General features: G+C 45.2%; 1 protein-coding gene across 5 annotated transcripts in view; it reads right to left on the bottom strand.

Moving 5' to 3' along the window:
• MRPS24 (mitochondrial ribosomal protein S24) overlaps positions 1–26653 on the bottom strand; it is a 61780-nt gene that overhangs the window by 9663 nt on the left and 25464 nt on the right. For 4 of the 5 annotated variants that reach the window (XM_029604234.1, XM_029604236.1, XM_029604235.1 and 1 more), the window contains one exon: positions 11985–12271. The exons of the other annotated variant lie outside the window; for it this stretch is intronic. In XM_029604234.1, the coding sequence (XP_029460094.1) occupies positions 11988–12271 (284 nt within the window). In that variant the 3' untranslated portion in view covers positions 11985–11987. The remainder of the gene's footprint in view (positions 1–11984; positions 12272–26653) is intronic. 5 annotated transcript variants of the gene reach the window in all.

The following is a 26653-nucleotide window of genomic DNA, read 5'->3' as shown; positions in this document are numbered from 1 at the left end:
ACTGTAACATTGACATTTCTCTTATACAATCATATATCCCCTCACTACCCTTTCATAAAACTTGAGATTTATCCAAAATAAAGCGTTGCAGGTGGGATGGATCAAGAAATATGAACTTATTATTTTGAAACAAAATCTGGCATTTACACGGGAATTTTAAGAAAAAACTAGCCCCAATATTTAACACCGATTGTTTCATTGATAGGAAAAGTTTCCTCCGTGCTTGTATCGCACGGGAAACGTCCGGGAAGACTTGTATTTTCTGTCCACAGAAATTTCGATCTTTGTTTTGGAAATATTTATGAAAAAACAAGTCTTTATCCCGTCTCAAAGAAAAAGAAATAAGCAAAGTTGCTCTAGAATTTATCAAGTCCAGGGAATCTTCCAAAAAGGTAGAAACCCCTGGGCTTTTCTAAATTATCTATTCCACCCTCCTGATTTTGCTCTTTCTTATTGGTAAATAGTACAGTCTAGAAAGTGATGGTATTTTCTCTACTTCAAACTGCAATATTTCTGTTACATATTTTTTATATAACTCCTCTGCCGACATCAGTCTAGAAATAGGAAAATTTAGCAATCTTAAATTGCCTGATCTTAATTAATTCTCTAGACTCTCTACTCTACTATGTAATATCATATTATCTTTAATAGAAGCAACATTTACAGTCTGCAACTTATTTACCACAGGGTTCAATTTTGCAACTTCCTGTTCTAGTCTCTCAGTTCTTTTATCCAATTCTACAAATTTTTCCCTCGCTTCTACTGAAAAGGTCTGTACATTTGAAATAAACCCTGACATTTTCTTATCTATCTTAACAGACAACTTCCACACATCCAACAGTGTTACCTTGTCTGGTTCAACAATATTTTCTTCTCCTTCATTTCTTGTTACAGACATGGCGGAAGGGGCATTTAACCTTAACACATACATCAGTTGCCTCGCCACCCAAAGTTAATTCTGTATGTATAGTCCGTTCCGGTGGTGATTCATTACCACTTTGGGTTTGTATCACTCCCCCCGTATGGGCTATACCTTCATTAACTGCATTTGTTACTTCTCGTGCGGGGGATGGGGAAGATTGTATGGCCATAGGGGTATGAGAGGTTCCTAAAAAGGAATCCCTCTCAATTGCTTCCCCCACAGCAGACTCACCAGCATACACCACATGGGAGTCCATTGGGCCAACTCTCTTTGTCATGGGAGTGGTGGTAGGCGAGGAGGCGTAAGTTTTTGATTTTCTCTTCCTTCCCATAATTTCCTCCAGGGGCGCGCGGCTTTGGCAGCGCGCGCCGCTGTGCCCTTTTTTTATAGCTGTCCCGGGGCACTCCAATGACGTCACAGGGGGCGGGGTTCCGTCTCCCTCTCGTCCAGGAAAAAGTTCTTTTTTTCTCTCCACTATTCAAAGTGGAACCGGGCGAGGTCCCAGCGCAACAGGTCTCTCTCTCTCCTCCCTCTTTCCAATTCTATCTCTGCAGAGCTCTGCTGATCTTCTATGTTTGGATTCGGATTCAGAAATAAGCATATTTTCCTCACCACCTCATAACAGTGAGTATTCTTCAGTTTCAGGCACACCACGAAATCTTAGGTTGCACTGGTGTCCTCTTTTCTCCAGGTCCTCCATTTTAGCATTTAAGGCTTTATTTTCCAACGAAAGTTCAGCGCATATTGTGTCCAGGCGCTCTATTTTTTCCCCCATATGTCCAGCCTCGTGTCACAATCATCTAAGCACCGGCCCACTTCCAACATTTCTTCTTTAATTTCAGCGGTGAGGCCCATCAACTCGTTTTTTGTGTTGCGCATATCCTTGCGCAAGTCACAAAACCACTGCCAAAATTCAGTGCGAGTCAGGAGATCTGGCAATATCTCGGCCTGGTCCCCCGCCGGGGCTGCCACTATTTCAGGATTTTCTGGTTTCTCTCTGGCCTCTAGTAGTCCGGGCCCCGGCGCATGCATAAGAAAATTGCCGAAGATCCATATTTTTCTTCTTTGCTGCCATCGCTGACATTGTCACACATGTTAATGCTCGCTTGAGGGGAAATCAACGCAGGGATTACTGGGTTTTTTTTAGCGAGATCGCTCGGGGAAGAGCAGAGGTCGAGCTCAGGCGGCCATCTTCGGTGGCCATGCCCCCTCCCCATCATGAGCTTCTTTCAAGGACGCTCCTGCTTCCATGGGAATAGTGGTCCGCTCGGAGACTGCACACACCAGTGCATCTACCTTTGGAAAATGTAAGCACTCTCTTATCACTGAGTCCAGAGGGTATAGACCTTCCAAAATCCAACCCCCTTTGAAATTAGCCCCTGGGGCACCCCACTCAAGATCAATCAATTTTTGAATGGCTTCCATCAAAGAGAAAAAAACCCCAAGAGGCTTTACGCAAGGAAACCAAAATAGGATTTTTCATCGGCTCAGAAACGAGATCTGCCCCAGGAACCCCAAGCATGGTCAAGGTCTGGGAAATCAAGGCTGGCAGTTTATCCTTTGTGAAAGAACCGCAACATAGTTCTATGCGGTTCCATTCTGGGGGGGGGGGGGGGGGGGGATTTCCCCATCCTCAAGAGAGGCAGGATCGGTGTCATCATCCATGCTGTTCAGATCTCCAGCCAGAGGAATTGCTGTCGCTTGGGGGATACTCTGGTGTGGAACGAAGGTACAGGGAAGGTTCCCACCTGTGCCTCTGCTCCAGGAGCATGGGACAGAACAGAGGACTGTGCCTGAAGAAAAGATTGTAACCCTTGGAAAATTTCTACCCAGGAATAAAGTAGAAGCATCCAGACTGGGAGGTACCTGAGGAGTACTCACTAAGCTACCATCCCCTGCTAAGGAGCCAGTTAGGGGAATTCCAAAGTCAGGTGCCCCACCTGAAACATCTTTACCCAGACCCACATCCGGCTGGGAAGACAATTCACCCTGAGCCTCCAAAAAAGCTGGCACAATTCAGCGGGCACTCCTGGCTGAGACACCCGAATGTGACAAGCAGTACAAAGAGAGATGCTTAGGCTTCTTAGGCACAGACGCCATAATGGAAGACAATGCACTGAGTGGCGGGCGAAGGTGTGCGTCTGGTTTTTTTTTTTGTTAGTTTATATATATATATGATAGATATAGATATATATACATATATAGATATATATATATACACACACACACACACAAACACAACCAGGCATCCCAAAAAAATGTATGCATCCAACATTTATGCACGCATACCTAAGCACTCACCTAGGCGGCCAAAAAATTATGCGTCCAAGACCTAAGTGCGCACACCTAGGCGCCCATGCAGGCGACCAAAATGAAAGTGCACAAAAAACTCAAGTGCACAGCTACTTGTGCACGGCCAATGGGTGGCGCTGAACGTGGGCGCTTAGAATTCAAGGCTTTACTGTGCTCCCAACAACTGGGCGCACAACTGGACACACACGCGGGACCGACAAGCCTATAAGAACATAAGAAATTGCCATGCTGGATCAGACCAAGGGTCCATCAAGCCCAGCATCCTGTTTCCAACAGAGGCCAAACCAGGCCACAAGAACCTGGCAATTACCCAAACACTAAGAGAATACCATGTTACTGATGCAATTAATAGCAGTGGCTATTCCCTAAGTAAACTTGATTAATAGCAGTTAATGGCAACCTCAGAAAGTGCGCAAAAAGTTGTTGTGGCCTACCACACTGAATGCAGCGAAAAGCCTCAGGAGCAGGGCCTAACCAACCGAGGCTGCTCAACCACCAGGCTGCCCACGTCCCTTGACCTCCCATGAAGTGGGACGAATGTTGGAACGGAGCACCAAGTTCATAAACCGGACAGAAGGAAGCCCTGCACAATAAAACCTCCCACTAAGTCTCTGTATATTATTTATTTATTTTTTTAAACTTACCTGAGCTCAGCCTTACCTGGCTGAGCACAGAGATGGTCTCCGGCTGCGGGGGGGGAGAGGGCATGTGCTGTCACTTTTGGCTTCCTGCACCTGCTGCCTTTTAGCTGCTCATGCAGCTAAGTCCACACTAGCAAAACCAGCTACGGGACCAAGGCACACCTCTGAAGGACCATGGAAATCACCTCAGGAAAGCTCAAAATGGGGGAGGGACCATTTGGTATCACCGCAGGAGAACAGGGCGATAATTTTCTTTCCCGATTTCTCCTTCTTAAAACTGAAGCAATCCTCAGTGGGGAGATGCACATCCACCATCTGCTGGAGATGGAGAATATTGGCGGGCTGTCGTCACTGCAGGGATATATATACTGACGTCAGCCTCCTCCATCTCCATCTGCTGGTAGGAGTGCATAACCCACTTGTTCTGGATTCATGTCTGGTTGCTAAGAAAGCACAAATGTTTGCATTTTTAATCACTTTTTGTGAACGTTCCTCCAGACCATCATGATTGGTTAGGTAGAAATAACATTTTTCTCCAACATAGGCCATTCAGTAACGGGTAAATGAATCCGTCCCAAGGGAGGGAAGGGACAAAACGAACCTCTCCTACTTTTGATCTGTCTTATTTATGCTCTCCCACAATCCATTCCCATACAAAATGCCACCGACAAGCACTATCATACGATCTAATATTTGGAAACCCCAAACTACCCAGCTCTTTACTCTGCATCAGCTTTTCAAAGCTCACCCAGCGCTCTTATCACACCATAGGAATTTAATTATTGTTTTTAAGAAAAGATCCTTCCTGGTAAACCAGCATGGGAGCATCTGCATCAGATAAAACAATTTAAATCTACCCAATAGGGACACACTAATTCTTGCCACTTGGTAAGCCCTGCCTGAACATTCTCAAGCACTCCCCATAATGATGCAGCTCCCATGTTAGGGAAGGTACTCGCTATTACTCCCCAGTGCAGGGAGGCACGTTAAAAGCCCTGAAGGCTTAACTCTTTTTTTTTTTTTAATGCTGGAAACAACTTCTGGCTCAGAGGTGGAACTCACATTTCTAGTGGCTAGTGTTAGTCTACGGCTGTGCTGGCCTGGTCCTAGATCTGAAGTTCCCTGGTCTGGGTGGACCACAGTCCCCAGAACCATACTCATATGACTCACAGTCCAGGACCATACTCATACTGCAATGTAGACTATTACTAGCCCCCAAATGTTTAAGTTAACGCCTGGGGCACAGACGGAATAAAAGTCACATTACTAATCCTACAAGAACACCAAGTACTGGGATACCTAAGTCCAGACCCCTGAGCCAGTGACCCTCTGTCCCAAGTAATCTCCTGGTCAGAGAGACAGAATGAATATGTGCGCAACTGTCTACTGTTATGTAAAGTTCTTTGGGGAAGGCCCTTTTAGTAGCTGAATTGTCACCATTGTTCAGCACTTACTGTGTGTAGAACTGTGTCGTTGTTGCTGCATGCTTCTCTGGATTAGTAAACATAAGCCCTGGGCCAACAGCCGACACCAGCTTTGGTGTCCAAGCATGAGCTGCATGACAGCAATGTGAGAGGAGGATGGCAGGCCTTACACAGCAAAATGCGAAGTAATGAGTTAACTCCACAGTAAGCTAATGGCATGCAAATTACTGCAGCATTAAAAAAAAAAAAACACAAAAAAACCCCCACATTAAACTTGTGCGCATGAAACTGAAAAGGTGTGCCAGGCAGGCATAAAGTGAAAAGGTATTTCTCGTCGTGGCAATGCACTTAGAAAATTGTCACCATTGTGCCACTGTCTATCATTGCATAAGCTCTTTGGGGAAGGCAGTTTTTTGCAGTAGAATTGTCACCATTGTACTGTACACTCAGCTATCCATCACTGTCATCGCATTTTGCTGTGTAAGGCCTGCCATCCTCCTCTCACATTGCTGTCATGCAGCTCATGCTTGGACACCAAAGCTGGTGTCAGCTGTTGGCCCAGGGCTTATGTTTACTAATCCAGAGAAGCATGCAGCAACAACGATACAGTTCTACACACAGTAAGTGCTGAACAATGGTGACAATTCAGCCTCTCTGTGATCCTTTGCCTGACTGTACAACAGCCCTGCCAGAACCACCAGATGGCAGCAGAGAAGGCGCGTACCATGAAAGGTAAATCAGTGCTGTGTAAATTAGCCTTGTGGTAGAAGCAGCCTGAAGGGGACAACAGGATGGGCCCTTTTGGCTATAGCTATGGGGTTTTTCTTCCCCTTTCAAATTTCATTAGCACTGAAAAACTGTCGGGTGATGACACAAGCAATTCCTATTCACGAGATGAGAGAGGTCCCGAAGTACCACCTTGTACAGGGATTATTTGCCTATTTTATCTCTCTCCCTTCCTGCAGGGATGGTTGTTGGCTGGGGGCCATTCACCAAGGTCTCCTTCCATAACCATGCAACCCTGTGCCTTGAATCCAGCCACATCACCCTTTGCGAGTGACCACAACTCCCTCCCCCCCCTGGAGGCTGTGAATGCTGCCTTTGCATAATCCCAAGCATTGGCTAACTAAAAGAGCTACTGAACTGGCCTGTACACCCCCGAGTCGCCAAATAAATAAATAAATAAAAATTGAAAAGCAGTAGCTTTGGAAATTATATGAATGAACAGAAGTTGGAATTCAAACAGCAGACACTTTGTCCTTGGCAACTGTTCTAGCCCAAAGTGATGATCAGCAGCATACCATCTCTGCCACTTCCCAAAGCAGAACTGGATGTTGTATTTCCCTGAAACAGCAGTGTCACTAACGTGGACAAACTGGAGTGAGGGAATACAGTGATCTGCTAGCCTGGCAGTCACTGTGCCTGGTGACAGGAGACCATGTAGGATGGAACGTGCCACTGGTGGAGTCTTGCTGTGAAATCAAAGCTTGCTGCAGCTGCCCAGCTCCAGATTAATAAACCCAGAGCAAAGCTCTACCAAGAACAAGTACTCAGATTTGCCAGAACTAAATGTCCCTTTGAATTCAAAGCTGAAGAGAAAATGCAATCTAAGAATTTAATTATTTTCAGTAGTCTGCTTGGGCTCACCAGCTAATTTGGGAACAGCATCAGCTCATGCTGCCTGATTCAGGAAGTGCAGAGCCATAGGCAGGAGGGTATTTACAGTGCAGTATGCCTCCCTGGATCTGGAGTGCTCTGCAAGAAACTGGTGCACTGGCTACACATTTTCTTACAGGGACTAAGAATCTAGATGCCATACAAAAGTTTATTTACCTCCTAAGTGTTTTTTAACACATTACTTTATTACATTTTGAATATATATTGAAACCTACAGAACAGAGAGACAATCCAAAAATTAAACAAAGGAGTCATTACCATATATACATCCTCTATAATCCCACTCAGAGGATAGCATGTTCCTCTTAATTTAATCTCCCAGTAAGCAAACAGGTCCAGTTTGAAAAATTTAAACCAATTAGACCAAGTTTTCTTAAAGATTAACCCCGTTTTCGGGTGGGGGTGGGTGGGGGAGGGGAACAGTAGAAGATGGTTGCCTGAGTCTTTTTCTCCTGGCCCCCTGTGACTAAATCCTCACAAATTTGTCCAACTAAGATGCATAATTCTGTTGGTTTATGCTCTCCCTGATGGTAATCCAAGCTCAGGTTGATGGAGCGTCTGTTATAGGTCGGATCAGTGAGAGCCTAGCTGTGAGCTGTTGTATTGGCAACAGGACACGGATGAGAAGCTGAGCGGCAGCAGTGATGCAGGTGAGGGTTGGTATGAGGTGGATTACCACTAACAAGATTTTGCTGCAGTGACGATTAGCACAGCTATGTTGATTTCTTCTGAACCTGCCTGTTTCAATGTGCTGAAACCCAGATGGTTAAGGAAAGAAGACTTTCCCATGAACAGCATGAGTAAGCCCTCTGGGATGTTAAGCAGCTGAGGGCAGCCATTTTGGAATTTTTTTTTTCTCTTTCTTTCTTTCTCGACCTAGGCCATGCAGCCTGCAGGCCTTATAAAATATTTTTTAATGTACTGGGATATTGCATCTCACTTAGCCCATGTTTAAACTGTTCCCTTGCCTATCCTGGCAAAGTGTTTCCTTGTGAATGGAGGGTCTGTGGTAATCGCAAGTGTTGAGGACTCTGCTTGATGCTCTGATTATAATCTTTCTTTTCCCTACTGTGTTTGGGCAGGGTTCCCTTCATTTTTCATTAAAAGATGGTGTCTAAGCCTTTATATGCTGCCATATTGGCTAAGTTTAATAGATGTGCAAAGGGATGCCCTGAGCCTAATGAAAGGTCTGTAGAAGTGCCTGGTTTTAGACCACTGATGAATTCCAAACAAAGTCCAGATATTATTGTGTTGGAATCAGTAATTTCTAAACTTGTTAAAGAGATTAAATTGTTGATATCTGGTGTAAGCATTGCAATTATTTGCCTTAAAGAAGTGATTAAGGGACTGAAAGAGTATTATTGAATGAAGTACATATTGGAGGGTAGATTGACCAAGTACAAAAGAACGAAGAGTATTGAAAAACCTATCAAGCTGCTCAAAGAACATCAGGATGATCTTGAGAATAGTCAGTGAAGGAACATAGAAGTCGTGGGCTCTCAGAAGGAGACAGATCCAAAGATACAGCTAAGTTGCTTAATGGTATATTACAGTCTTGCACGCTTGGGTTCGCAAGCAGGATTGTAAAAATTGATAGAGCACATAGAATTGGAATACTACAGGTAGAAGGCAGACGATATCCTAGAACTATAGTTTCCTGCCTACATTATTTTGAGGTTAAGCAAAAGATGGATTGAAATTCAGTAGAGGAAAACAGAGTTGCTTATCTATAACAGGTGTTCTCCGAGGAGAGCATGATGTTAGTCCTCACACATGGGTGACATCATCAGATGGAGCCCCGATGTAGAAATTTATGTCAAAGTTTCTAGAACTTTGACTAAGTACACTGAGCATGCCCAGCATGCCCTATACTACGCGTCCAAGCAGGGTTCCTCTCCAGTCTTGTATCATAGAATTATAAAAAAATAAATAGAAGAAACCCAACTCCGTGGGGTGGCAGGTGAATTTCATGGGGACTAACATCCTGTTCTCCTCACAGAATACCTGTTACTGGTAAGCAACTTTGCTTTCTCCGAAGACAAGCAAGATGGTAGTCCTCACAAATGAATTAATCCCTAGCTACAGACTGCTCCCCAGCACAACAGATGACTAACAGACACCTAAGTGGCAACAAACACAACAAATGGTGCTGTTGGTAACAGAGGGATTGAATTTCTTGTTTCCAGCATCGGGTTCAGCTTCCTTTTCTGCAGTTGAGATGAACTTGAAACCTCCTCCAAAGCCAGCAGAGATAACGTTGGAATCATTGTGGGACCTACTCTCTCAATTTGGTCAGGATCTGACCCGTTTCCCAAAAAATGGACTCCTTTTCTGTTAAATTAGATCCTCTGGTTTCTTCTCATGACCTTAAGATTCCTGAGCATGAGATAAAAATTGCTTCCATGCAGCAAGATTTGAATAATTTGGCTGCTGCTCAGTCTAGTTTGGTTCAGGAGTGTGGACATTTCTTTAGAAGGCTTGAATTTCTGGACAATTCTTCTAGAAATCTGAATTTATGTTTCTTAAATTTTCCCAAGATTATGGGTGAACTTCCTATTATGACTCTAAGAAGATATTTCATGGATATTTTGAAATTTCCCACTGATGCTTTGCCATCAATTAATAAGGCAATTTTTCTTCCTGCTTCTATAAGTGCTAATTTGCCTTCTCTTAATGTGTCTCAACTTCTTGTAACATCTGGATACGAAATAATTGAGTATACAACATTACTTGTTGCCTTTGTAAGGGATAGTGATATAAGTAAGGCCATGTGTTAGGTTCCATATTAGATGCTACAACCCAAGAAAGAGATCTAGGCGTCATAGTGGATAATACATTGAAATCGTCGGTTCAGTGTGCTGTGGCAGTCAAAAAAGCAAACAGAATGTTGGGAATCATTAGAAAGGGAATGGTGAATAAAATGGAAAAATGTCATAATGCCTCTGTATCGCTCCATGGTGAGACCGCACCTTGAATACTGTGTACAATTCTGGTCGCCGCATCTCAAAAAATATATAATTGCGATGGGGAAGGTATAGAGAAGGGCTACCAAAATGATAAGGGGAATGGATCAGCTTCCCTATGAGGAAAGACTAAAGAGGTTAGGACTTTTCAGCTTGGAGACGGCTGAGGGAGGATATGATAGATATGCCTTCTGAAAATCCAAATATACTACATCTACCGGTTCACCTTTATCTACATGTTTATTAACTCCTTCAAAAAAGTGAAGCAGATTTGAGAGGCAAGACTTGCCTTGGGTAAAGCCATGCGGACTTTGTTCCATTAAACCATGTCTGTGATTTTGATATTTAGTACACTTTCCACTATTTTTCCTGGCACTGAAGTCAGTCAAACAGTCTAACTTCAGTTAGTCAGCCAGAGTGACTCACTGCTCTCTTGAAGAAGGATCCATCTGAAGAAAACAGGAAAAAGCATATGCATTGTCAAGTTAAGTGTAAAACATTGATAAGGCAGGCTAAGAGAGAATTTGAAAAGATCCTTGGAACTATCCTACAATTTCAGACTCCCAAGTTATTTACATCTCCTGTTATTTATTCCCCAAATTATATATAATTGTATTGTCATATATCCTTCACCTGCTAAGTACAACCCCATTGTATTATTTGGATTCTAATTGTTTACTGGTTTTATTTTATATCCGGTATGTTCCATTCTAAATTGTTTGGATTGTAAAGCTTGTTGCTGAATTCTTGTTCATTGTAAACCGAGGTGATGTTTTCTAACGTGCCGTGGTATATAAAAAAAATCCTTAAATAAATAAATAAGTTGGCTGTAGAGGCAAAAACTCATTAAAACTTTTAAAAATGTATTCGAAGCAAGAAACCTGTGAGGGAGTTGGTTGGACCATTAGATGACTCAGGGGTTAAAGGGGCTTTTGGGGAAGATAAGGCCATTGCAGAAAGACTAAATTAATTCTTTGCTTCTGTGTTTACTAAGGAGGATGTTGGGGAGATATCTGTTCCAGAGATAGTTTTCAAGGGTGATGAGTCAGATGAACTGAACCAAATCACTGTGAACCTGGAAGATGTAGTAGGCCAGATTGACAAACTAAAGAATAGCAAATCCCCTGGACCAGATGGTATGCATCCCAGGGTTCTGAAGGAAATAAAAAATGAAATTTCAGATCTATTAATTAAAATTTGTAACCTATCATTAAAATCACCCATTGTACTTGAAGACAGGGTGGCCAGTGAGTCTGACTTCAGTGCTGGGGAAAAATAGTGGAAACTATTCTAAAGGTCAAAATCACAGAGCAAATAGAAAGACATAGTTTAATGGAACACAGTCAACATGCCTCACAAATCTGCTTCACTTTTTGAAGGGGTTAATTAAAATGTGGATAAAGGTGAACTGGTAGATATAGTGTATTTGGATTTTCAGAAGGGAGGGATTCCTTCTTTCATGTCTGGTGGGAGTGCTCTGTTATTACAATCTTTTAGTATGAAATTATTTAATGGATTTATAAGATTGCTAAGGTTAAAATACTCTTGGGACCCTGCAGTGGCATTGTTAAATCATAATTTATCAGCTCATGGTGCTGGTAATGTTAGATGCTCTACTTTAATTGCTTATATGCTGGTAGCAGCTAAGCATCTTATTGCCTTACATTGGAACTTATCAAATAAATCTTCTGTGTCTTTATGTTTTCAAAATCTATGGCATATTTATACCATGGAAGCCCTTCTTGGGTGTAGTTGATAAGAATGAGATGGTACAGTGATAGGGATGTATTTTTCACTTTAGGCACACTTTTTTTCTCTAGCATTCATTTTTCTTTTATTAAAACTTTTGTTTTTTAACCCAGAGGAAGGACATTTTTTAAATGTCCTTCCTCTGGGTTCAATGCTTCTGTATGGATTGTAAACTGTGACTCATAATCCACCTTGCAATTACTTGGGGAAAAGGCAGAATATCAAACGTTTACAAATCAATAAATGTAGTGGGTTCTTTCTGTTCTTTCCAGTGCAAGACAATCCTTTGTCTCACCTGCTATAAGTACTTGTAAATGACTTTCTCCTCCACCGTCTGCACCTCCATGGTAACAGGACACTTGTAGAAGAAGCTGAGCAGGGTCTCCGTGTAGCCGATCAGGAAGTAGAACTTGTGTGGCACCAGCTTCTGCACGAGCACTGCACAGATGATGATGCGGTTGGCACGGCGCTTGATCACAATCTCGTTGGCCAGGCAACCGTGGAAGGTGCCAAAGATAAATCTGCGGATAAAGACATCCTCCACCGTCCGTTCTGCTGCCCCATCTTCCCCGTCTAAGTTACCTGCAAGAAACCAAACCTGAGAAAGGTGCCTGAGGCGAGGAATGAAGTAGGGCAGGGAATGAAAATGGGATGGAAGCACTGGGGATGGGCAACAAGGTGAGGTGGGAACACCAGGGGCCATGGCGTGCACTAATAATTCAATCCGAACAAACAAGAATTACAATCCAGCTTTCTTATTGTGGTTATATTTCATCTCTAAGGAGATTTAGAACCCAATTTACTAAAAACGTTTCTCCCATTCTATATCTATAGGAAAAATGCTTAGTAAATAGGACCCAAAGGAGGCAATTATAAAAAAGGATTTACATGCTTAAAACTGGGTTTTACGTGTGCAAGTGGGAAATTGAAAATGGCTGTGTTATATTCTACTGGAATTCCCCCGACTGTACCACCATTATCACAGAGCGTAAGGTTTCCATGGAAAAATGAGTCACCTTCAAATGATGGTTGACCCTTTTGAGATCCACATTGGGATGAAAGGAACCCTCCTTCTTTGGTACAACAAAATAAATGGAATATCGCCCCATACTTTCTTGAGATATGGGCACCGGAACCACAGCCTGAGCAGCCTTTGAAACGTGAACTCCACTGCCTGCTTCTTCTGTGGGGAGTAGCAAGGAGACACCATGAACACATCCAGAGGACAAAATTCCAGTGCATGCCCTTCACGTATCACCTCCAGGACCCACTGCTCCAATGTGATCTCAACCCACCTCTCACAAAAGAGAGCGAGGCTTCTCCTATCTCTTGTTCCTGAAGGTGAGTTGGCAAACCTTCATTGGGAAGCTCGGGAAAGTTCACTGCCCAAGTCCGCTCCTCTCTTGAGCTCTCTGGGACGAGTCTCTGGGCCGAGTCCTCTGAAAGGTCGACCGTCAGTAGGGACGAAACTGCCTGGAACCCTGAAGATGATCCCTCATACCAAAGGGGTGCTGCAATTGCTTTTTATCCTCCGGCAACTGAGGAAGTGGCGATTCGCCCCACTTATTGCCGAGTTTCTCCAATTCACTCCCAAATAAGAGCGAGCCTTTTTAAAGGGCATCTTTGTAAGATTAGCTTTGGAAGCAGTGTTAGTTGACCAGTTTCACAACCAGAGTTGACATCTGGCCGATATCACCGAAGCCACTCCTCTGGCCAATTGTCCCAAATCGCAGTCCACATCTGCTGAAAAGGCAGCAGCAGGCTCCATAACCACTCTGGAATTCACCCCAGAATCATCAACCTCCGGAGAGAGAAGAAGACAAGATCGCGCAACTAGGGAGCAACAGGAAGTGATCTGTAAAGTCATTGCCACTGCCTCAAAGGCTTGCTTAAGGATAACTTCAATCCATCCTTCAAGGTTGCTTCTCCCTCCATGGCGATAGTCATCCTCTTAGAGACGGCACATACCAGAGCATCCACTTTGGGGAAAATGCAAACGCTCTTGTACAGCTGGATCCAGGGGGTTAAGGCCTTCCAACGTCCAACCCCCTTTAAAATTTGCCTCGGGGGCATCCCATTCAAAATTAATCAATTCCTGAATGGCATCCATCACAGGTTAAAAAACAAGAGGCTTTATATGCAAGGAAACCAAAATGGGATTCTTCCTCGGCTCTGACCTGGCATAAGAACATGCCATACTGGGTCAGACCAAGGGTCCATCAAGCCCAGCATCCTGTTTCCAACAGTGGCCAATCCAGGCCATAAGAACCTGGCAAGTACCCAAAAACTAAGTCTATTCCATGTTACTGTTGCTAGTAATAGCAGTGGCTGTTTTCTAAGTCAACTTAATTAATAGCAGGTAATGGACTTCTCCAAGAACTTATCCAATCTTTTTTTAAACACAGTTACACTAACTGCACTAACCACTTCCTCTGGCAACAAATTCCAGAGTTTAATTGTGCGTCAAGTGAAAAAGAACTCTCTCAGATTAGTTTTAAATGTGCCACATGCTAACTTCATGGAGTGCCCCCTAGTCTTTCTATTATCTGAAAGAGTAAATAACCAATTCACATCTATCCGTTCTAGACCTCTCATGATTTTGAACACCTCTATCATATCCCCCCTCAGCCATCTCTTCTCCAAGCTGAGAAGTCCTAACCTCTTTAGTCTTTCCTCATAGGGGAGCTGTTCCATCCCCTTTATCATTTTGGTCGCCCTTCTCTGCACCTTCTCCATCGCAACTATATCTTTTTTGAGATGTAGCGACCAGAATTGTACACAGTATTCAAGGTGTGGTCTCACCATGGAGCGATACAGAGGCATTATGACATTTTCCGTTTTATTCACCATTCCCTTTTTAATAATTCCCAACATTGTTTGCTTTTTTGACTGCCACAGAACACTGAACCGACGATTTCAATGTGTTATCCACTATGACGCCTAGATTTCTTTCTTGGGTGGTAACTCCTAACATGGAACCTAACATTGTGTAACTATAACATGGGTTATTTTTCCCTATGTGCATCACCTTGCACTTATCCACATTCAATTTCATCTGCCATTTCGATGCCCAATTTCCAGTCTCAAGGTCTTCCTGCAATTTATCACAATCTGCTTGTGATTTAACTACTCTGAACAATTTTGTGTCATCTGCAAATTTGATTATCTCACTCGTTGTATTTCTTTCCAGATCATTTATAAATATATTGATCAGTAAGGGTCCCAATACAGATCCCTGAGGCACTCCACTGCCCACTCCCTTTCACTGAGGAAATTGTCCATCTACTCTCTGTTTCCTGTCTTTTAGCCAGTTTGTAATCCACGAAAGGACATCGCCACCTATCCCATGACTTTTTACTTTTCCTAGAAGCCTTTCATGAGGAACTTTGTCAAACGTCTTCTGAAAATCCAAATACACTACATCTTCCGATTCACCTTTATCCACATGTTTATTAACCCCTTCAAAAAAGTGAAGCAGATTTGTGAGGCAAGACTTGCCTTGGGTAAAGCCATGCTGACTTTGTTCCATTAAACCATGCCAGATGTTTCAAGATTTGGGAAATTAGGAACTGCAGTTCATCTCTACGAAAGAACTGCTACATGGTGCGATACGGTTCCAGCCCTGAAGAAATTTCCCCATCTTCCAGGTAATCAGGATCAACCTCATCATCAGTGCCATCGAGTTCCTGTCAGGAGCACCTGCAGGGAGCCGAGGCAAGCTCCGGCGCTTGAGCATTGGACTGGAAGAGGGAGGAGCCACCGGCTGAGGATCCGACCAGAGAAAAATGGGGGAAGTAGAGGACTCTGCCTGAAGAAAAGCTTAAGTTTTGAAAAAATTCCACCCAAGAAAAGGCAGCCTAGTCCAAACCAAGTCCAGAAGGAACTGGAGTGGGCCCCATAGCACTACCCTCTCCGGCAGAGGAGCCAGACAAGGGAGAACCAAGATCTGGCGTCCCTCTAGCCCAGGCGGTAACCAATCAATCATCAGAATGGGAGAAGCCAGGTTTAGCAAATCCGAGGAAGACATCTCGCCCTAAGTATCTGAACAGCGCTGACACATTAGGCTGAGAAGCCCTAATATGACAGGCAACACAAAGAGAAAGATGCCATTGTGGTGGTAAATGTCGTCTGAACGGTTCGCATACAAAAATTAAGCTCTGGAGAGGTAAGCGTGGCAAGGCATGTGCTCAACTTGTGCGCCTTGGAAAACATTTCAAAAAGTGCAAAACTTGTGCACGCAAAAGGCATGCCCAAAACTGAGCACACAATACATGTGCAGAGCCAATGTACTGTGCAAAACAGCAGCCTGTAGAGGGCAGCAAAACATGCACAGGACTGCGCGAAAATGCCGCTGCGGCCTACCACGTAGCATGAAAGCACAAAGCCTAACTTGGGGCCTAGCCCACCGGGGCTTCTCAACCTGCCAGGCTGCTCAGTTCCCCAATCCTATCGCCAGCAGGAACGAATGTCGGAAGAAAGCCCGGAGGAAGTCCTAAAAACCCCTCTGTCTCTGTATCTGAAAGTAAAACGTTCACCTTTTTTTTTTTTAATCTTACCTGAGCACAGCGCTTACCAGCTGAGTACAGAGACAGTCTCCAGCTGTGGGGGGAGAGGGCATCTGCCATCACAGCTGTGCTCGGCCTCCTGCACCTGCTGTCTTTCAGTTGAACGAGCAGCTAAGTCCACACCAGGAAACCCAGCTACTGGACCAAGGCACACCTTTGAGGGACCACGAATATCACCTCAGGAATTCTCAACTGGGGAAGGGACCTTTTGTTATCACCATAGGACAGCAGGGCTTTCTTTTCCTTATGTCAAATTTCTCCTTCCAAAAAATTCAAAGCAATCCCCATAGGGAGATGCACACCTACTATCTGCTGGAGACGGAGAATACTGGCAGACTAAGATCACTGCAGGAGTATATATACTGTGACATCAGTTTGCTCAGTCTCCATCTGCTAGCAAGGGGGCCTAACCCACTGGTCCTGAGTCCATCTGTCTACAAGCTAGGAAAGCAAGAAATATCCGCCCGCCAGGGGGATGTTGAATCGGTCTTGCAAAAATGTTTGAACAGCCACCAGATATGAATATAAGCCAGGGAAGTAGACCAATTCTTCGACTTTAACATGGTAGCAATTACAGAAGAAAATACCCCTTCTTATGGAGCCATCTACGCTCAATAGATAAGCCGTAAGACAAAAACAGAATTGAATCCTTCATGATCACTGGGCCCTGGACCAATAGACCCCATGACCCCAGGAGATGGAGGGGCAGGTTCACCTGAAGTCGCACGAGATCCATGCACCAAGGTCTGTGCAGCCAATCTGGTGCCTCCAGGATGTCCTGGTGTCATTCCAGTTCTATCCTTTGCCCGAAGCTCCCATGGGGGGGGGGGGGGGGGGGGGGGAGGCATACATGAGCTCCCCCGCAGACCAGAAGTGGACTATGGCGTCAACGCCCATTGATCCTGGCTCCCTTTGACGCCTGAAGAATCGTTCCACCTTCTTGTTTCGATTCACCATCAGATTGACTTGTGGATGCCCCCAATGGCAGCAAACCTTGTGAAAGGCTTCCCGACTCAACTCCCATTCTCTGAGATCTAACAGATTGCAACTGAGAAAATCGGCCTGTGCATTCTCCTGTCCAGCTGTGTGGGCTGCAGATAGCAAGTGTAGATGTCTCTGTAGAGACTCCCGGGCTCTTCATTCCTCCTGACGAATGACATCTGCTATAGCAGTAATGTCAGAAAATTCAAATGGCCCTTCCCCTCAGGAGAAGTAGGAAGTGAAGGAGAACTAAGCAAATCGCTCTGGTCTCCAGCTGGTTGATGGACCACAGGGCATCCTCTGGCATCCAGCTCTCCAGGCCCCCCCCCCCCCCCCCCCCAGACTCAGGTCCATCGTTACCAAGATCCAGGATGCCTTGGTGAGGCTGACCCCCCTCCAACAAATAGAAGGGGACCAGCCACCATGCGCACCTTCTAACTCCCAAGGAAGCCATACCCCACAATCCTGAAACTGTGGGGGACCACCACGATAGAAGAGAAGCCCTGGCACCAGTTGCAGGGGTGCTACCATAAGACAGAGTACTTGTAAGTAGTCCCAGGTGGTCAAAACTGGCAGATCCACAAGGGCTTGGACTTGATGGGAGTATCTTGCGCATCCCTCTCAGATGTGAGAGAGACCTGACAGATGAGTATCTAACAGTGCTCCTAACTACTCTAGGGTCTGCATGGGCTGTAGTGTACTTTTCAAGTTTACCACCCAGCCCAAGTCTTCTAAGAGCTAAATCACCCAGTAAGTCACATGCACCGCCTCCAAATGGCACTCAGATGAGTACAGGTGGACGGTAGTGCCTTCATGACAGAGGGCCGCTGCTAAAAGACCATGACTTTGGAAATAACTCATGGCGCAGTTGCGAGCCCAAAAGGCAACGCCCGGAATTGGAAATGCTCATGAAGGACGCAAAAGTGCATAAATTTTGATTCCTGGTCCCAAATAGGGATATGTAGATAGGCCTCAGGCAGATCAAGGAAGCACAAAAAACTCCCTCTGGTGCACCACAGCAAGGATGGAGCAGAGTTTCCATGTAGCAGTGCAGAACATATAGATTGCTGTTCGCCCCCTTGAGGTCTAGAATTGGCTGAGAAGAGCCATCTTCTTCAGTTCTACATAGAATAATGATGACGGCCCTGCTCGGGAGGAGAAACCAACACCATGCCTCAAAGCAGTGTCAACTTCAAAGTCTCGCAAAGCACCTGCTGCTTGGCCGAGTGGAACAGGGCGATAATATAAAAGCATCATGGATGGGTTAATGCAGGTCCCACACACAACCAAGCTGAATGAACTCTAGCACCCACTGATTAGAAGTTATGTGGATCCACTCCCTGTAGAACTCCTGTAGGTGATCCCCCACAGGAACCAAGAGTGAGTGAATCTGAGGAACAGCAGAAGGCAGCCCTATTTGCTCCTGCAGCCAGACCGTAATTGCTCCTCACTCTTCTGGCTCTGTGAAAGGACTGCCTGCATCCTCTGGGAACTGAAAAGGTCGAGGAGGAAGCCGCAAAGACCTGTCTACCCAGTTGATAATGCCTATAGGCACAAATCTGTCCCCAGCCTCTTCCGGCTCTGTAGAATGAGCAACCCTTATCCTCCAGAAGGCTTGTGGCTTCAGGTCTCCAAGGTTCTTTACCAGTTGGTCTAGATCCTCACTGAGCAGCAGCCTGTCCTTGAACAGCAATTTCCCTAAGCAGGTTTTCTATCAAGAATCTGCTGCCCAATTGCATAGACACAGAAGCTATTGTACAGCTCTTACAGTGGCTGTATCTTCTCTCCGGTCACGCTACAGAAATTCTTTCAGGTTCCGGTGGTGAATGCTCTGGTCACAACTGTGACCAGGCATACCACCATTCCTGTGGGAGGAAGCCGCAGAGCTGCTTAGCAAATCAGTAATGGACTCCATCTGAGCTGCTGAGTCCATCTAAGGAGGGCCTGAACCACCAGAGCAGAACAGATAGATATCTGGACTGTGGAGGCCGAGGAGACAGACTCCTCAAAGGGGACTCCATCTTCCAGTCTCGTGGATCTTTCAGAGCTGCACCCCCCCTCCCACAGAAATGGTGGTATGCCTGGTCACAGTTGTGACCAGAGCATTCACCACCGGAACCTGAAAGAATTTCTGTAGCATGACCGGAGAGAAGATACAGCCACTGTAAGAGCCTGAAACCTCACAGACCCAACTCTGGGGACCCCCATTTCACTAACTTCATCTCCTCTACCTTCGGGCTGAGCAGGAAAGTGCTGGTGGTTTTACGTTTCCCCGATGATGGTATCCCTATGTAGGGGTCCTCTTGAGACTGGGAATCTCCTGAACGCAGACAGGAAATCACTTCTATGAGAAAACGTATCTCGGTCTTATGAAAATGGCAGATGACAAAGTCATCCTCTGGTCCAGAGGGAAGTTCTCCCTCCTCCAGGGGTGCTGACCAGTCATTGTTCCCAGCATCTTCTTCATCCCTTGGATCCTCCCACAAGGAACCTGGTGCTTCAATGCCGCCCCCCCCCCCCCCCCTTCCTTTTACCCTCTTGGCTGGGACCAAGAAGAGAGATCTGCTACGGACTTAGTAGCAGTCCCCTGCGCGGCCTCCCAAGACAGAAAATGCACAAGGCCTAATGCAGAAAGTGAAACAATTCCAGGGAGAATTGCCCGCAGACCCAGGAGGGTGAGGAAAGAGTGCCTCCCACTGTTGCACCAGTAGGAATTACCGCTAGAACCAAAATTAGTTGGAAAACATACCCCTGCAGGGCCCTGTAATTTCACCTGATCCTTTGTCCAAAAATGGAGCTTTCAAAATGGCTGTCAGATCTATATGGCTGACCACATGTTGGGGCTTTCACTGCACGCTGGCCCAAAAAACCTAGTGTGAGGAAGAAGCCAGTCCTGCTGTAGAGCAGTTCCCTACCTGCTCTCCAGTCCACTGCAGGCAAGGCTGAGAACCCCCTCTCTCCATGGTGGCTCAGAGCACCCCTGCAGGCCTCACACCTCTGTGAGCTGTAGGCGCCCCCTCCCCCGTCCATATCTGTGCCGCTTGTTGCATGCAGATCTCTCCCCCCCCCCCCTACCCCCAGGCACAGGAACACTAGATCAACTCAGCCCCAGGTTGGTCCTCTACCAATTGCGAAGCTCCCTGCTCAAAGTATAAAGTTTTGCGGCTTCAACTTCCTCCCTTCTGAACACTTTTTCCCCCAGTCTTTAGCTGCTCTTACTGGCACACATCCTCCATAAAAAAGGGAGAGGGGGATAACTGTGGAAAACAGTCAAACCTCCTCTCAGGATTTAAAAGAAAACACTAATCTGTGTCTGCCATTTGTTCCTGCTTTTTTTTTTTTTGTATTTCCCTAGCCAACTCAACTTGACTCCCCCCTCAGGGGCCAGGAACAGATTACTGGGCTCACACTGCTGGCTGAAGCCAACGGCCTGGAATCCTGAGGTCTGATCACAGATCCAATGATGCACGGCTGCACCAGCTCAGACTACCGACTGCTGAAGGCAAAAAAATACTGGATTCCTGCTAAGTACCACCCCTAAGTAGTGGCTGTGATGTCACAGAAGAAAACAAGTAGATGTGACTCGGTTATTTACATTTTCGAATAATAGAAGGACTAGGGGGCATTCTATGAAGTTAGCAAGTAGCACATTTAAGACTAATCGGAGAATTTGTTTTTTCACTCAACGCACAATAAAGCTCTGGAATTTGTTGCCAGAGGATGTGGTTAGTGCAGTTAGTGTAGCTGGGTTCAAGAAAGGTTTGGATAAGTTCTTGGAGGAGAAGTCCATTAATGGCTATTAATCAATTTTACTTGGGGAATAGCCACTGCTATTAATTGCATCAGTAGCATGGGATCTTCTTAGTGTTTGGGTAATTGCCAGGTTCTTGTGGCCTGGTTTTGGCCTCTGTTGGAAACAGGATGCTGGGCTTGATGGACCCTTGGTCTGACCCAGCATGGCAATTTCTTATGTTTCTTAAGGGTCTGCCTCCATCTGCTGATAAGGGGAGAAATAACCCACGGTGCACACACCTGGACATTAGAGACATTATCCTCGTTAGTGAGCACTAGGTTAAGAATAGCTCCCTCCCTCGTGGGTTCCATTACCATTTGTTTGAACAGAGTCCCTTGCAGGGCATCCACTATCCCTCTACTTCTGGTCGATTCCGCTGCAGGGATACTCCAGTCTACATCTGGCAGATTAAAATCTCCAACAATCAACACGTCTCCCTTCTTTCCCACCTTTAGGATATCTTTGATCTGATCTCTGTCTAGTTCTTCTGTTTGAGTCTGAGGCCTGTAAACCACTCCAGTAACAATGGATTGCACCATCATCTTTTTTTTAGGACAGCCCATAATGCTTCTTCTCTATCCCATCTTCCTTGCAGTTCAATTGCTTGGATATTGGTTTTTTTTGTTTGTTTGGTTTTTTTTTTTTTTTTTACTAAAATCTGCAACAGAGTGGACACACCAGAAGGAGTAGAGAGAATGAGACATGATTTAAGGAAGCTTGAACGATGGTTGAAGACATGGCAACTGGGATTTAATGCCAAGAAATGCAGAGTCATGCATCTGGGGTGTGGTAATCCAAAAGAGATGTATGTGATGGGAGGGAGGGCTGTTGTGCATGGAGCAAGAGGAGGACCTTGGGGTGATTGTGTCTAGTAATCTGAAGATGGCGAAGCAATGTGACAAGGCGATAGCTAAAGTCAGAAGAATGCTGGGCTGCATAGAGAGAGGAATAACCAGTAAGAAAAGGAGGTGATATTGTCCTTGATGAGGCCTCACTGGAGTATTGTGTTCAATTCTGGAGATCGTATCTCAAAAAGGACAGAGACAGGATGGAGGCTGTCCAGAGAAGGGCGACAAAAATGGTGGGGGGTCTCTATCAAATAACTTATGAGGAGAGGTTGAAGAACCTAAATACGTATACCATGGAGGAAAGGTCTTAGTGATGCACAATCAACAAATCTTCTCTGTTGGAAAGTAATTAGTAGAACTAGGGGGTCATGAAATGAAATTCCAGGGAGGACGACTCAGAACCAACATCAGGAAATATTTCTTCATGGAGAGCATGATGGATGCCTGGAACGCCCTTCCAGAAGAAGTGGAGAAGACAAAAACTATGAAAGATTTCAAAGGGGTATGGGATAAACACTGTGGATCCCTAGGGACTAAAAGATGGAAATGAAGAGGGAAGTGCATGGGGGTAACTTGCTGTGTGGCAGTTGCTGTCCTTGGCCAGTGGGCCTTCATGCTGTTGGTGCAGCTCCAATATTGCTCTTTGCTTTAACAGTAGGGGGGAAAAAAGGGGGGAGGGGGGGAGGAAATTGGACTCAGACAGCAGCAAATGAGGACACTGGATTCTGGAGTCTGGGATAACAAGGAGTGGGGGTAACTTGCTGATGCGACTGTTGATGCCCTTGACCAATAAGCCTGACACTTTTTATGCTACCACGAGCTTGCTAGGCAGACTGGATGGACCATTTGGTCCTTTTCTGCTTTCATTTCTATGTTTCTATATATATGTTTCTATGTCATGCCCTAGGACTGGTGTAGCAGAACAATATGGAATATTTATTTTTTTTATCTGATTTGACATTCACAGAAAAGTAAGCATTCAAATGAATAAACTAAACAAACTGAGCCGCTGAACTTACAGGCAATTTATTATTTATTTGGATTTAGCTCATGACTTTCATTGGTAGCTCAAGGTGGTTTACAGTCAGGTATAGTACATATCTATATAGCCAGTGGCTACAAGTCACTAAGACACCTTCCCCTCCCCATTATTTAACACCCACACTGTACACAGAGGACCAGATGTACTAAGCATTTTCCCCATACACACAAATTGGGGAAAACCAGAGAGAAGACAGTTATTCAAATTAGTCCAGACAAATGCGTTTTGCATCCCTACCAGCAGATGGAGGCAGAGAACTAAACACTTTTCAGGCATTGCTACTTAACCGAGAGTGCCATCTGCAGTCACTCAGTACTGACCTGTACCCAAGCCACGTAGAACTATATATGAAGTAACTACTCCCTCTCAAGGCAAATGTGCAATACCAGCTTGGAAACCCCTGAACTGGAGCCTACACATCCAACAGGATACAGAAAAACCATTTAACAGCCCAAAGGAGCCAAATACAAAAATGAAGTTCTGCTCTTAACATTCAAAAACAATACTGTCTTTCAGAAACAAGGGGATGGATCTTTCTGAACTGATCTGTGGTATTCCAGGAAAGAAAATTAGCAGGTAAGAACCAATTTTCCTTTCCTATTCATATCCCAGATCAGTCCAGACAAGTGGGATGTACCCAAGCTCCCCTATAATGGGCGGGAACCCGAAAGACCCGCTCGCAGCACACTCTCACCAAAACTCGCCGCCTCCGGCGCCCACACATCCAAATGGTAATGTCTGGTGAAAGTGTGAACAGAAGACCACGTGGCCACCTACAAATCTTCTGTGGCGACACCAACTGACATTTAGCCCAAGAGGCTGCTTGTGACCTAGTCGAATGTGCCCACAATCCCTCTGAGACCATCCGACCCTTACACAGATAGGCCAAAAAAATAGTCTCCTTTAGCCAACACGCAATCATAGATTTAGTTGCCTTAGTACCTTTTTTTGACACTCCTAACAGATGTTAGTGACCTTAAGATAACACAACAGAGTCCGCTGCATGTCTAATAAGTGAAATTCCCTCGCATGTTCTTCCTCCCCAGACAAATTTGAAAACGCCGGAAGCTCTACCATCTGACTGAAGTATAATGAAGAGACAACCTTTGGCAAAAAAGAGGGGACCGTACACAAAGACACACCTTCCCTCCAAGATCCACAGAAATGGCTTGAAGATCTTAAAACCTTCTGGATGAACAATTCACCACCAAAAGGACAGGCTTCAGCATGAGGTCTTTCAATTTTGCCTTCCACAACGGCTCAAATGGAGGACCACAAAGACTACGCAATACCAAGTTAAGGTTCCAGGACAGACCCTACGGACTGGAGGTCTCAAATGCTTGGCTCCCTTTAGAAATTGTATAATATCCGGATGAGATGCCAATGACTTGCCTTGCACCCTTCTGTATGTTTTTTCCTCCATGGCCTCTCGTAGGTTGGGTGCGAGGTGCATAGAGGTACATCCAGGCAAGTTAGCATTGGTGACTGAGAAGCCACAGCATCTATGGTTTACAGATCTGATTTGTCTTGTCAGATGAACCCATCAGGTTGGCTCATTTTCAAGGTCTACTAAGACAAAGTCCTATCTTTTTGGATCAGGTGGCCAAGGAAGAACCAGAGCGTCAATCCCTTTGGCCCCTGCCTCTCTTCTGCAACTGAAGAATCTGGTCGCTTTGGCATTATAGCACGATGCCATCAGATCCAGGTGGGGATCACCTCACATGTCCTGAATGAGACTCCTCTCAATTCCCCCAGATCCAACTGCTGCCTGCTAAAGAAATCCACCTGTACGTTGTCCACTCCTGCTATATGTGAAGCTGCAATCCTCTCCAGGCACTGCTCTGCCCAAACAAATAATTCCCGAGCTTCAATGACCACTGCTCGACTCTTTGTCCCCACCCTGATGATTGATATGTCACTGTTGTTGCATTGTACGAGAACACTCTCAAACCTGAGGGAGGAATTCTATCAGTGCCTTATGAACCAGCCTCGTTTCCAGATGATTGATAGACCAGGATGCTTCCCTCTGGTGACCGCAGCCCTTGGGCCGCTCGCCCTTGATAGACTACCCCCAAACCTCGGAGCTGGCATCTGTGGTCATGACCACCCAAGTCCAGAACCTTCAGATTCGCTCTCTTCTCTAAACTGGGTCGTGACAGCCACCACAAAAGACTGGAACTGGAGGGTCCCTGCAATGGTAAAGGTCACTAAAACTCCTCTTACAATGGATCCCAATGGGACAATAGCGCCATCTGTAGTGGCCACATGTGAGCAAAGGCCCAAGGCACCAACTCTAGTGTAGACGCCATGGAACCCAGAACCTGTAGATAGTCCCAGGCCCTAGGCATCAGCATTCGCAGCAGTTGAATGAAGCACCTGCAACCTCAATTTCAGAATCCTCTCCGAAGTCAGAAACATTTTTCCTACCCAGGTGTCGAATCTGGCACCCAAGAATTCCAGGGACTGGACCAGTGTCAGATGACTCTTGGCTAGGTTTCTTACCCAGCCTAAAGACCGCAACATGTCCAGGACCTTCTGAACCAGCTGACCACACTTCTGTTCTGACTTTGCTTGGATAAGCCAATCGTCCAGATATGGGTGAACCAGGATACCTTCTTTCCACTGTGCCACCACCACCACCACAATCATCACCTTCGTAAAGGTCCGCGGAGCCGTCACTAGCCCGAAGAGCTTGAAACTGGAAATGTTGCCCCAGCACTATGAAACAAACAAATCTAATGGTCCACCCAAATAGGGAAATGCAAGCTGGCCTCCGTTAAATCCAATGAGGCCAGAAACTCCCCTTGACGGACCGCCACTATCACCATTCACAATGTCTCCATCCAGAAGTGTGGGACTCACAGGGCCGCATTGACCTTCTGGAGATCCAGGATGGGCCGAAAAGAACCCTCCTTCTTGGAAACCACAAAATAGATTTAATACCTCCCTCGACCCTGCTCCATAGTTGGGACCAGGACAATAGCGCCTAACTCTCAAAGGCGCTTTAATGTATCCTGAAGCACCTTCTGTTTGCTGAGGGACACACAGTGTGACATCATGAAGGCCTCTCCGATGGACGTGAAAATTCTAACGCATAGCCTTCTCTTATCACCTCCAATACCCATTGGTCCAAGGTGATCCTGGTCAATTCCTTGTAAAAGCATGTTAGACCATCCCTGACAGCTCCCATTTATTTAGTTTACAAAGTTTATTTGCCGCATCATCTAAAATTCTGAGCAGCTTACAATTAAAACATGCATAATAACAAAATTACATATATTTCTACATCATAAAACACAATAAAATACATAAAAACAAAAAGTAAAAGTGTAAGAAAATAAATTAAAACAAATAAAATAAAAATGGCCCACATATATAAATATTCCTGCCAATCAAATATTTAAAAAAGCAATCTCAAACAAATGTGTTTTAAGCTGATTTTTGTTTTGTTTTTGTTTTTTTAAAGGTCTTGGGAGACATGCCTGCTTTCATAATTATAGAGGTAGTTTGTTCTACATCTCAGCACCAGCAACAGATAATTTTTCTCTGGATTCTACTAGACGAATAGTTTTATGATTCGGGATATCCAATAAGCATCCATGCTGGAGTGGACCACCTTAGCTTCATTGTGAGATCATCCCCTGGATCTCCTGGTCCATCCTGCAAATCACTGGACTCATCTGAATCATCAATATTCACAGAATGGCCCAGCCCTAAACAGTGAAGATCCCCCGA

Source organism: Rhinatrema bivittatum, chromosome 5, assembly GCF_901001135.1.
Source record: "Rhinatrema bivittatum chromosome 5, aRhiBiv1.1, whole genome shotgun sequence".
Classification (NCBI taxonomy): domain Eukaryota; kingdom Metazoa; phylum Chordata; class Amphibia; order Gymnophiona; family Rhinatrematidae; genus Rhinatrema; species Rhinatrema bivittatum.
Note: the sequence above shows the minus strand (reverse complement) of the source record. Positions and strands in the feature narration are given on the sequence as shown.